This window comes from Gymnodraco acuticeps, unplaced genomic scaffold (assembly GCF_902827175.1).
Source record: "Gymnodraco acuticeps unplaced genomic scaffold, fGymAcu1.1, whole genome shotgun sequence".
Lineage (NCBI taxonomy): Eukaryota > Metazoa > Chordata > Actinopteri > Perciformes > Bathydraconidae > Gymnodraco > Gymnodraco acuticeps.
In genome coordinates, this window is record NW_022990904.1 from 1 (window position 1) to 14,049 (window position 14,049).

The window sequence follows — 14,049 nt, forward strand, 5'->3', positions numbered from 1 at the left end:
AGTGCAACAAGGTTCAATTTCCACTGTTTGCTTTTCATTCATAAAGTCTCACAGTTCTTTTCATTGGTCTGACTCTGAGCCCCCTGCCTCCTTCAAGAGGAATATTCTTTCTTTATAAAACATTTGAAGGGGCAGGTTTTGTCTTTAAAAGTTGGGCTGACCAAAATCATCAAATCTCTCCAGAAGCCTCCAAGTAGAACCACTTCAAGTCTCGCATTAAGAGCGTCATTTTACTGAACCTAGTCTAACTAAGCGTTTCTCAATGGTCTTCCTTCCGGGTCGCCTTTCCTTCTTTGCCTCAAGTCAGTCATGGAGGAGCTCTTGTAGACAGTTTGGGGATTTGAAGACATCGGGAACCTCGTGGTCCAGTTTGCAGATCACCTTATAGATGGCCTTCTTCCAGGACGGGTCTGCATCCTTCCCAGCACGATGGCATTAAAGAACTCACGAAGAGTCACCTGGACACCTCCAGGAATCGCTCGGGAACCTGAAGGGAAACAAAGGTAAAGGGTGGGGGAAAGAGGTAGAGAGAAAAGAGAGAATCATAAGTGATTGTTTGAACTAAAGAGGAACTTCCACTCAATCCCTTCCCCTTCGATGTCCTAAATGTCAAATACAGAAACTGTTTTACTTCTGTATGAGTGGTATATGCAGTGCATTATTGTCTTTTAAGAAAAAAGTACCTCGAGGCATACATTACATGGTCAGACAGGACTTCAGACAATATTCAAACAGCTCCACACTCAAATAATACAAACTTCAATTGAGAATGGTGTACTTGTTCTACGCCACATATTTGACATTAAGCACTTAAGTGCAACTGAAGTTTGCCAAGTTCTTCACTTTTCTAATATACTTTTCATATGTGCCGCTGCCATTAAAAGAAAAATATTCTGTCAATATCCGCCGGGGGTGGACATGACTAAAATCATGATTGGAATACAAACATGTTTAAATATAGAAACACTAGAAAAGTGATTTTGCAACTGAAACTTATCGAGAATTAGGTTAAGTGTGCGTGTGTTTCAGGTGTCCATATATACTATTCCTGTACCAGGTTCTTCTCCAGCTGTCAACTTCCCCTTAATGTACTTCCCCTTTCTTAAAAGCCTCCAGCCGTGTGTGTTTGGTCTCAAGAGTTCCTTATGCTCACACAACATGACAGATGACACACTCGGTCCTTGACAATGGCAGGTGAACAGTTGTCTGTGATCTGTCAAAACAGAGTGTGTGTGGGTGTGTGTGTGGGTGTGTGTGTGTGACTGTGTGTGTGATGCAGAGTTTAAATAAGAACGAAGGGATTGTCGGGATCCAATTGTCCTTTCCACATGCAGGCATACATATACTGTCATCACAGGGCTTTTCGTGTGTGCGTGGGTTTTAATGCTGTGTGTGTGCTCATAGCAGTGTTTGACAGCAGAACAATGGCAGACACACCCACCCACAACACACGTTTTGTGCCCTTTCTCCCGGGGGCAAGATCATACAAAGACACTTAACAACCTGACTAGATACTCTCCCCCCTCATTTTTTTCTCTTTGTCTCTTTTTTTGCATGCAGATGCACACGCACGCACACACGTGCACGCACCACCACATGCACGCACACGCGCACACACACACACAACCACACACACACACACACACACATCCAACAACACACACACACACATCCAACAACACACAGGAGGCTGACTTTTGCAAATGAGGTGCATGCTCCTATGCACCCAAACACACTCACACTCTCACACACACACACCTACTAGAGGACGAGAGAGAGCCGTCTGGGTGTCCCCGTCATGCGTGGCAGGACATGCCAAGGTTAGCCGCAACCAGAACGGACGAATCACCCCACACACCCCACACACACCCACACACACACACACCACAACACACACACACACCCTAAATGATTCCCTGGACTCTCATAGAGGTCTGGCTACCCTCAGCTACCCTCTTCTCTTTTTTAGCTGGCCTCTTGAGACCACAGTTATTATATGAGGCCCTCTGTCACTGTCTTGCTATAGACACTACTGTACACACACACACACACACACACACACACACACACCACACACACACACACACACACACACCACACACACACACACACACACACACACAAACACCACAACACATCTTTTTATACAGACTCACCCCAAATATTTAGCTTTACAGGTGATATCTACACCGATTGGTAGGTTTTCCACAAAAGTTTCACAAAAGCTAGAGTCTGATTTTGATCATTTTGATCAGTTATGGTCACATGAAGCTCAAAAAAATCCAAACCAGTGTATTTGGAAGTGAAATACAATCTGATTTCCCCTATTAGGCCCACAGTTAGACAGATGCTGTAGGTGTAAGGGAACCAGGGAGTAGGGTTGTAGTTCTGATAGTTGACTTAGGGTTGTGTGAAATTCATGTTTTTCTTTTTCACTGCTGTATTTGAGATCCCAGCAATTGTGTTGGTTGAAGCAATCTGTTATATGAGATGGAAATTATCGGATGTATCTATTTCAACAACATTTAATAAAGTAAACAAATACTATTATTATCAAACCAAAACCTTTTAATCTAAACCTGTTTTGTTTTAGCTCTGAAGGAAAATAGAGGAAGCCCCAAAGTCAAGCTGCTGTTTTTAATAGTTGCTGTGAATCTCTCCACTGGGACAAATAAAAGTTGAAACCTGAGCTTGATCTTGAAGATGAATGTGCCTTTGAGGCGTCCTGCCCCTCCTGGATTACATCCCTGCTTCATTGTCTCTTCAAATGGTTAGTATCTATAAAAATAGAGACAAATCCACTATTTTTAAACATCTTCCTAGATTTTCTTTTTCTTATGTTTTCCTTCTGATGTTAATATTTGTGCGCTCCTCAATCCGGATGCTCTGATTGAGCTAAATCCTCTGCATTGAGACATCAATCACAATGAGCTCAATGGTCCACAGTAAGAGAGAGGTAGTGACCTTGTCCTAGAAGGGCCCTGGCCTGAGTGTGTGGTGTTGCAGTGTGCCTTGTTCAGCATGATGATCGGTGTTTTACATTTTTTTTTCAGAATGAAGTGCGTCATCATGGCAACGGTGAGAGGACTCAAAAGGCTGAAACAAGACTACAGTGGGGAGACAGAAGGACACGGCCCATTCACAGAGAGGTAGGAAAACTACAAATGAAAATTAAGCAGGGAGGATATTGTGTGTCCGGTCGGGTATCTCAACTGAGTGCACACACACACACACACCACACACAACACCACACACCACACACACACACACACACACCACACACACACACACACCACACCACACCACACACACACACACACACACACACACACACACACACACACACACTCTGACACACGCCTGGGTCCAGATGCCCAGCTTTGTCTGGCCATCGTAAATCAGTCTAATAAAGAGATCTAAATTAGGCCATCATCAATACAGATGGGCCCGTTTCCCCCATGTCTGTGTGTGTGTGTGTGTGTGATTTACTCCTGGCTCAAGTCTTGATATGGCATGGAGTTGCCAGGAGAGAGAGTGTGGGTGAGGAATGGGGAAAGTGGGAAAGAGTAGGGAAGATAAAGAGGAAGAAAGACACTTGGTTTCCAGTAAACATAATTCGCATGATTGCTCCGGTTCGGTGGGTAAATATTGGACGAAGGGAGGCTCAATTACTCTCTCTTCACACACACACACACACACACACACACACACACACACACACACACACACACACACACACACACAACACAACCCCAGAAGCACAAGAGCCTGTAAATCTCTACATCGCTGCCCAACAAAGGCCTACTGGGACGCCCCCTCCTCCTTTTCTCTTCCCTCTCTCTCTTCATCGTTCTCCTCTTTTGTTCATCGGCCCCTCTCTCTTCTTGTAAGTGTAGTTTTATGAGGGACTTAGTGGCTGAGTTTGTTTTTATACATCACAAGCAAAAGCATCACACGCCTTGTAAGATATTTAAGAGTGATGATCTCCGTGTGCTGACAAAAGATTTGCCGCTGTGAAGAAATGACACCTGCTGTTTGATTTTCCTGATGATTTAACAATTTATCTTAAACCATTTTCGTTGCTTGTGGTCCATTTTATTAAAGTGTATGAAGTACAAATACAAAGTTGGCAACGTTTTTCCCATCAAATGTAACTGTTGTGTTAACCTCAATTACCGTCAAAACAAAATGATGTTTCCTGCTTTGATTTAACGGTACGGCCCTCTCCTTCACATAGCATTCTATGGTGCATTGCAGGTTGTAGTAGCAACCATAGCTGCTGATGTTTGATAAACAGGTAGCAGTCACACAAAAGATGCGCCCCCCCCTGCAGAAAATCACTTCATCACTAAGGCCCGGTGTTAAGCACTTAGCAACAGTGACGTCCGCGCTGCTAATTCAGTCATTTCTTACAGTGCAGGCCACGAGAAACAAAGGGCACTGTTGCACTAAAACATATTTTAGAATACAGGAGAGCTTTTTATAAGTAGGTTGCTTCTTTGATGAACACACTGCCCCGTTTGAACACATCCCAAATAGACAGAAAACGTGTCTGTCACATGTGGAAATCAACTTCATCCCTCATAACATCTACCTAGACAATGGATACTCTTAAATGTAGTTACAGCCAATATCGATATGGTTCCTTTATGGAAACAAGTGTCGCTGCCTTAAAGATCAATCACTGAATCTACACAATAATAATCCAGTTCCTCGAGTATTTGAACATAATTGAACGATCAAAAGGAGTAGTTTTTATAGTTCCACCTCACTGGCCTTTGTCTTATCTCGTCACCTTCCTTTAAACCCTTGACTCTTCTTCCTTTTCCTTAACTTTTGCGAACCACCTCTTTGACATCTATCCTCATTATCAGTCCATAAGTTCCTGACCCTTCTCTTTTTTCCTCCCCTCCCCCAATTGATCCCCTTCTCTTTTCCTGCCGCCTCCCCTCCTCTCCTCTCTTGTGAATAAACCACTCCTCCTCCTCCACTCCTTTTTTCCTCTGCACACTGTCAACATGAGGCTGATGGAGACGTCTGGGTTGTGCTGTGTGTGGTGTGTGTGTGTGGTCCTCGGTTGACTCTACCTATTCACCTCTCCTTACGTCTTTCCACCTGCGTTTCCACCCGTCTCTCTGTTTCCTTTCCATCCTCACTCTGCTTCTCGCACAAAAGGGGGGGAACGCACACCAGGCTCTTAAGAAATCACTGTACAAACACCATATGTCTCGTTCTCAAGGTGTGTACAAAACAGAACGAGGCTGTTGTGTGTGCGTGTGTGTGTGTGTGTGTGTGTGTTGTGTATTGTGTGTTGTGTGTTGTGTCTTCTCCTCTCCCTTTAAGTCTTTTTACCTCCCTCCATTAACATGGTAGACTTTCACAATGTTTACTCAAGTGTGTGTACACTGGTTTATTCGGATCCAAAGCGTTTTTTTTTACAAGATTGCCTTTTTGTGCGCTGCTTGATCATTGATCATTTAGCTCACTTGTCCCCTTTCAACACTGTCCTTCTACTCAATGTTGCTCTATTCAGTTTAAGATGTACAAACACACCTTGAAAGTCAATGCCGTCCATGTGTTCGTTCTGTGGCCTTGAGGTCCACTTTGCTGTTGGTCAGTACTCATGAACACAATACTCTTTAATGTGCAGTCCTTCTGTGGACTGAACAAATGCTCTCTGCCTTGTTGTGTGTGTGTGTGTGTGTGTGTGTGTGTGTGTGTGTGTGTGTGTGTGTGTGTGTGTGTGTGTGTGTGTGTGTGTGTGTGTGTGTGTGTGTGTGGTGTGTGTGTGTGTGTGTGTGAGTATGTGTGTGTGTATGGGGACAAATTGGAGGTCCCCATGAGGGGAATCATTAATTTTAGGGTGAAGACTTGGTTAGGGTTATAGTAAGGGTAAGGGTTAGGGTTAGGCATGTGTTGGTTATGGTTAAGGTTAGGATAAGTCTCCAGGAAATGCATGTACAGTAAGTCAATGTAATGTCCCCTGAAGTGATGTATACATGGTATGTGTGTGTGTGTGTGTGAGAGTGTGTGTGTGCGTTGAACTGAGAGGACATATTATTTTTATGCCAACACACAAGCATCTGCTTCCTTTTTCCTCCTCTTCTCTCTCACTCTCCAGCTTTTCCTCTGCTATCAGGTCTGGCTCTTGTCACACACGCTCTGGCAAGAAAATATGTTGCACGCACACACACATTCGCGCACACACACGCGCACACACACACACACACACACACACACACACACACACACACACACACACACACACACACACACACACACACACACCCACACACACACACACACAACCACACACACACACACACACACACATCAAGAGAATCCACCCTTCACTATTCCTCTTCATATTTTTATTTTTATCTTTTCTCCTTAGCATAATATTATACGGGAAAACATGCTTTGGCACTTTAAGTCATTCACGTATTTCTTTGTAGATATGATATGATTGTTGGAGATGAAGTTTGCAAGGACTCTAGTAGAATCTATGTTACGTTTCCTTCTCCATTTGCATCGTTTTTAGATTCCGTCATTACAAGGACTCTCATTCATTTGTATTCAAAAACAGTATTGTTTTTGGTTTGAAACTTCAGTTACACACCCCTCCTGCACGCATGTGTGTTCTTCCGTGTTCTGTGGGCTGCCCTCATCTGAGATAATGTTAATGTGACAGAACAAACAGGGGACATGTACACGGTGTACTTTTGCATGTCATTTTGAATGTATAAGTGTGCATTCAAATCAGGCTACAGTAAAAGGACTTGATTTTATGCCTACAAATATGTTGAAAAAGTTACTTAGTTTGAGTTTTGAGAAAATGTTATGTATATAACAAAGATTTGAAAAGGAAATGTTCAAATGCTGCCTGGAAGACAAGTGCAAAGTGTCTTGTTTGTGGAAATTGCCCCTCGGGCTACTGACACTTGAGTATCACTAGCAAGACTTAAGACTTGACTTTCCTCACAAAGATAAATACAGCTCTTGGGGATTCAGTGTCTGGCTCAATGTTGTTTTAACACTAGTTGTTCAAGAGAAGGGGGGGACGTTTTGAAAAAACGTTCTTACTTATGTATCGATCACGGCGTCAGGACCACACATCCTATGCCATGTTAAGTGACAAAATTAAAGGTAAAGTGGAGACTGAGGGTTTCTCCGGGACATCAGCAATATGTTTCCTTTCTCTGCTGCTCTTTTGTCAATCAGTCACTGATCTCACTGTCTCCAGGACAATGGCAATGAAGTTTCTCTTTGTTCACACTGCATGTGACCGAGAGGAAGGGTCTGCGTCCTGAGATTGCGTCTGTGTGTGTCTCATCTGATGAGTGTGTGCATTTTCTTCTTGTATCCAACAAGTGTGTGGTCACATTTTGTATGTGTGTGCGTCCATTCACGTGCTGTGTTTCCCTGGATTGGTGTGTGTGTGCTTATGTGTGTTCTTGGCTTCCTTGTGTGTGTGTGCAAGTGTGTGTCACCCATAGAGGACAATAGCCTGGGTCATCTGACTGAGAGGCTGCAGACCACTCGTATCACATGACAGAGGCTGAAGGCCACGTCTTTGTTACCAGGCCTATTGTTAAAGCTAAGGAGACAGCTGGGACAGGGGAAGGGAATCACTGCATGCACAACACACACACACCACACACATACAGGAAAACCAAACACATGCACACACACACACACACACACACACACACACACACACACACACACACACACGCAAACGCATACGCCACCCCTCGTGACTCCAATCAGGCTCAGTGACAAAGATGATGCCTTCTTCTCAACTGGAATACTAAGACACACACTGTCAAACATGCACCCACACACACACACACACACACACACACAACACACACACACACACACACACACACACACACACACACACACACACACACACACACACACACACACACACACACACACACACACACACACACACACACACACACACACACACACACACACACACCACGTTGCAAGCAGATAGCTATAATTATATTGACAGAAACTGGCAGGTGGCATTGTCTGTAGCACACCGCTCTCTGTAAAGCAGCTACAGACACAGAGAGGAAGACTTAGTTACTTAGTGCTCATACCTTCTTAATGCCATTGAGTGACAGCAACAAAAGTGTGTGTGTAGATTATGAGCTTAGGTGTGTGTGTATCTTGTTTTCTAAAAATGTATGTTCATTTTCCTGGCTCCCTATAAGTTCTGTTTAGGCATCTCAAGCTCCCGGTAAGGGAAAGATCGACATCTTGGTAAAACATGTAGACATTTATCATTTTGACAAAACGCTTTAATATAAATGTTTCAATAGCCTTCAGCTAACAGTATGTCGCAGGATGCCAATCCCAGTCTCCAGTGTCAGAACCTTAAGCGCCCATCCGCCCACACTGACCTACTCAGCAATGTCTTTGGCCAAAGCACATAGACACATTTGTGAAGGAGACAAGGTTGCAGCTAACTGTGGTCCAATGGAAATTGTTTCGATACATTATATAAGAAAGTCTATAGTTCTGAACTGGTTGTTTTACGTGAAGCCCTATGCACACCCGAGTATAATTTTCATGTGCTTTGGTACCCCTCTCTTAATATAGTTTAGGGGGGTCTCAAAATAATTGGCATGGAATAGACAAATCAAGATAATAAATCATGTTGTCTATGGGTAAAAAACACATCTAGTGTGTATGATGTAGTAGTGAGTGCCCCTAAGCCCTGAATGAGAGAGAGATCAGAGTGGGATAGAGAAGGAGGAGAGGACAGGTGTAGTCTTTGAAATGTGTGTGTGCGCGGGTGAGGGTGTGTGTCTGCCTTCTGGGTAGGTTACAAATAGAAGACATAAAAAGGTAAGGACAACAGAAAGACGAATGAGGACACGAGGAGAAAGGACTTCGGGCTAATGGATTGAGACAGACTATTGTTTCATATTTTGGTGTCATTAATTACAAAATGATTAGAGACAGCTTCAGCATTTAGCACAATACGCACAGCTTCAGCTCCAAGCATGTGATGTAAAGCGGGGAGAGGAAAAGGGAGAATCGGACAGAATCTCCACTTTGTGAATCGATTACTGAGAGTCGAGCTCGGCCCATTTTCCATGGACTTGAGTGAAGCGGTAGAGATGAGTGAATGGATGAATAAGGAGAGACAAAGAATGACAAAGAGTCTAAAACGGCGGAGAAAGACATGAGAAGTTGAGCCTTTCATAAAGTGCACAGCTTATGAAACCAGATAGCCCTGAAATGTGAGTGTGTGACCACTCTGTGGCCTCCAGGTGTGTGTGTGTATGTGTGTGTGTGTGTGTGTGTGCGTGTGTGTGTGTGTACGGCTGGCTCAAAGTCAAAGGGCAGATTTTGGTAGCAGCCACACCCACCCTTCAAGGGACGGTATCTCTGCTCTTTCAGACGAACACAAATGAGTGTGTGTGCGTGAACAGGTGTGTGTGGCGCAGCTGTGCCGTGGTTTGGTGCTGACAGAGCCAGCGAGGATCCTTGAACTGGAAAGATGAGAATGTCCTCGAGAAGGCTTCATAAAATGTCTCATTGTCCCTCTTCAGCCGCCACAAACACACACACCAAATATTACAACTCCATCCCTTTCTATTCTCTCTGAGTGGCGAATGTGCTCACACACACACACCACACACACACACACACACACACACACAACACACACACACACACACACACACACACTCACAAGATAAGACTGGAATGCCCAATGCTGCTGGCAGACTTGTCTCAATATAAAAGAAACGTTTCTCTTCCTCTTGGCAGAAGGTAGACTCTGACACCTTTCCCCGAGTGTCCTGGCAAAGAAGTCTCTCTCTGTCTCTGTTTGTTTTCCCCTCTTCTTTTTTTTTTGAAGGGGAGACTATTCCCTGTTTCCTTTCCCATTCTCCTGCCTCCTTCCTTTCTTTGCCTTCCTCATTAGTTTATGGGCAGAGCTGCAATTAGGACGGGGGGAAGGAGGAGAGAGGAGACAGTGAGGAGTGAGGGAGGGAGAGAGGTAAACAAGAAAGAAGAGTTGAAAGAATGTGACTGGAGAGGAGATGGGGAGGTAGTTAATGAAGCTGCTATAATTACTGGGGCCTGTTCACGCCAACTAGACAACACACACACACACACACACACACACACACAGAGGCAACACACACACACAACACACACACACACACACACAACAAATTACTCTCACCTTTCCACAGCATTAACCTACTATGACTATTTAAAATGCTGGCCATGTGCGTTAACTAATGACACAAGCTGTTTCCCAACCCACCATAAAGGACACACTTCCTTATCCACCATGTAGACATTGTTGACAAAGATTATGTTTGCTTTTTTTTAACAGGAAAACATGAGAAAATGCAAATGTATAACCTTGCAAGGTCTTCTATTGGCAGGTCATTTGACAAAGAGCAGATTTTTATGGAAGAAATAAAAGCTGTTGGGGCATAAAGAGGATGAGACAGGTGAAGGGTGGAGCGTTTTGAGAGGGAGAAAGGGGGGTAGTGAAAGAGAGAAGAGACTCTGGAGGAGTTAAAGATGGGGTGTAGGAGAAAAGAATAAGAGGGGAGGATTTTAAAAGGATAAAAGGAGAGATGAAAAGGCAGCAGGGGACAAAGGATAGGACAAAGCTAAATTAAAGAGGAATAAGAGTAGAAGGACAGGAGGTTGCGAGATAAACAAAATCGGCAGAGGACAGATTCATCAGGAAGGAGAGGAGGCAAGGAAAGAGTAACAAAAAGGAGGGAAGGAGTTGAGGTGGGTGCGATGGGGACAAACCAAGGTGGAACTCTGATGATGCTATATTTGGCAAAAGGAGAAGACTTCTGTGTGTGTGTGTGTGTGTCGTGAGACTTGCTGAATCGGCCATGGTTCCAGTTTCACGCCTCTGAGTTTGACACAGGGGGAGGGAGAAAGAGAGAGAGAGAGGGAGAGAGAGGGTCCCTACTAGCCGGTGATGTTCCCTCAGGGCGGGCGGACGAAAGGGTGGAGGGATGGAAGGAGGGAGGTTAAGGGAGAGAAGGAAGAGGAAAAGATTTATACCTACCTTTGCAAACACGCCATGGCTTTATGGTCTTTTAGTGAAGTCAGCATCCTTTACTGATCACAATGATATGTTATAGGGCTGCAAACTAGCCGGTTAACCTCAAATCCCTATATTTATATGAAAAAGAAGAGGCCTTTTTATGAGGGAGCGCAATAACAATCAACCAGGCTTGAGTCGCAGCGGGTCAAGATTATATTCAGTAGGTCTTCACATGGCCCCATGTTGTCGCTGCTGACCTCAGGCCTGTGTGTCAATGTGTCTTATAACGATTGCAGTAGAAACTGTTGGTGTTCTCCAATGAAATCGATCTGTTCAGGTTACCCATGTTTCCAATTGGGTTGAATGTTTCCTGTGGGTTGAGTCTCTTTGTATTGGAACTGTATTTATACAAATTAAACTACATGTTTAATGTAAAAGTTCTTAGTTTTCTGCTTTCCAGTGTACTCATTTTCATATTGCACGGTAATGACCTAATGAAGGCCGCGCTTATTGTGGTACTCTTGGCACTAAGTACAAGTGTTTTTGATGTGTGTTAAACATTCAAAGCCATTGTCATAGTTCTCATACCCCTGACCTCAGTATGAACCTTACCCTACAGTCCCCCCTGAAGCCCAACACACACACAGAAATGATTTGCATGTGTGTGTTTCCTGTACAAGCTCTTTATATACACACCATCGCCAAGCTACCTGACTCTCGTTATGCAAAGCATTCGCTGTTCGTTCCTCGGAATACAGAGTGCTCAGATATCTCGACGTCTCTGCAAATCTTTCCCTCTGTGCATTTAAGCTCCAACTTAGCTCAAATGCTTCTCTCCTTAGGCAAAAGAGGAAAGTGTGTGTGTCAGCGTTGAGGTGTGTGTGCTAATGGACATCTAAATGCTGCTGATGTTACGTTGAATAGTTTAAGGGCCCTCAGGTCCCCTTAGACCAATATTGGGAGAGAAAAAGTGAGGGAGCGAATGTGACTTCTGCAAATCGCTTTGACAAGGACACCCGCGCCTCGAGCGGCGTCCTCTTTCGCCTCATCGAACACACACACACACAAACACACACACATACTGCGACATCCACACCTCAGCAGAATCGTGAGGTGACTGTTGCGCTCTGAACAGCTGACTTGGTAGAGGACGTCTGTGTGAGCGTTGTGCTGAATCCACTTTTAATTCAATTTAGAAAGTGAGCCAAGTAACAGTTTGATGATGGGATTCGTAATATTTGTCCGAGGCAGTATATCTTTTTGAAAAATACAAATCAATCATATATAATCCAGACTAACCTCAAAGTCGTTGGCCTTGTTGTAGTGCATGTTGAGCGCCCTGAAGAGCTCGGAGTCACGCCCCACCGCCAGCTCGTCTGTAGAGGTCACCCCCTCGTTGATAGACTGCCGGGCGAACTTCTCCATCTGAATGTAGTAGAACTCCCTGAAGTTGCTGAACCACTTGATCAGCTGGGAGGTGATGCATCGATTGAACTGAAGTCAGAGAAAGAACAGAATATGTTTTATTAGAGGTTACATTTATCTGCGCTGAATGCTGCTTCCTGTTGGTGCTGCACATTCATTTGCATGGTGGTATTTCATCTAATGTGACATGACCTGAATCCCTATGTGACTGCTAACCTTGGATTATGGCACGAAATCATAACTATGTGTGTGTACTTGAATAAAACCTAAATTGTACATTTTTAACAAAGTCCAAAACGTATATTTGTTCTCATGTGGGTCTCTGTTTATACAAAATGTATGCTCTGAGTATCCCTACAGTTAACACACAGTTAAAAACTCTGAAGAATACTCCATATCCACCTCATTAGACACTCAAATGTTGTCTGCACCTTGAGGGCTCCTTGTTGTGAAATCAAATAATAAATAATCGGCCCCTAGAAACCTTCCTATAATCAAACAAGAATGACCCAAATATGATCTTATTGCTACGCCATCATAGGCTTCCAGACTAAGCTGAAGCAACATTAAACGGCTCTCATTAAACACTGCTCTTGCCCTGCAGGCCTGGACAGTACAAGGCAAAGGACCTCTGCCACATTAAGACATTTAAGCTGTTTTGCAGATCTTTCAAAACAAAATGTTATTTTTTTGTTTGTAGTTTATATGAATGAGGGACAGACCTATAAGCAGATATTTTCTAATTCAAAAATCTCATTTAAAACTGACAAACATCTAGAATGTAATTACTCTATTCACGCGCCTGCGTATCTACTCACTCATCTCGTCCTCATAAGAAACGAAACGTGGAGAGAACAAGTGCCCAGTGAAAGTGTGTGTGTATGTGTTCGGTGAAGGGGAAAAACGGCTTTGATACGGAGATTAAGCTCGCTATTGTTACAAGACATTGTCTCACAGGAACAAGGGATGAGCGAGGGAGAGATGAATAGAGCGAGGCAGCATGGAAAAATAAATGGGGAGAGAGAGAGAGACTAGCATAGGAGGACGGTGAGGGGAAGGGATATTTTTTCAGGAGCGGTCAGAGGGGGTGACATAATGGAGCATAATTGGAAGGCTTGGAGTGTGTGTGTGTGTGCGTGTGTGTGTGTGTGTGTGTCACAGCAGAAGCAAAGGGGATTTGCATAGCATATTGGAAGCAGGGGGAAATTGTGTGTGTTGGGGGGTGTTTTGACCCACAAAAGAGTTTAACCTGATAACTACTGTATGTAATTAACACACAAGGCGATGTCATCCCAATCTATCCCCTCAAAAAACTCTAATTCTGACATCTGCTCTCATGGAAATAGAGCTCTAACATACTTGTGTTCATTAATTTTCAGAGATGCTTTACCAGAGATATTATAAGATATATCGCAGGGACGCATGAGAATTAACTATCAATTCACAGAAATAATGCTAAATATCTGTAAAAGGTGCCTAATAAGTCAAGTCTAGTAGGAAATATGATAAGCGTATAACATATGTTCAGTCCTGCTATACAATGTGTATTTAATTGCAACGGGAATCTG

The 14,049-nt window shown here is 43.8% G+C and overlaps 1 protein-coding gene across 1 annotated transcript in view; it reads right to left on the reverse strand.

The window, feature by feature from the left end:
• Positions 1-264: 264 nt before the first annotated feature.
• The window catches only part of LOC117557805 (prospero homeobox protein 1-like), a 28,970-nt gene continuing 15,185 nt past the window's right edge, over positions 265-14,049 (reverse strand). Inside the window, 4 exon segments of the mRNA XM_034233743.1 lie at positions 265-428; positions 431-463; positions 466-487; positions 12,356-12,550. Of these exon segments, the coding sequence (XP_034089634.1) occupies positions 304-428; positions 431-463; positions 466-487; positions 12,356-12,550 (375 nt within the window). The 3' untranslated portion in view covers positions 265-303.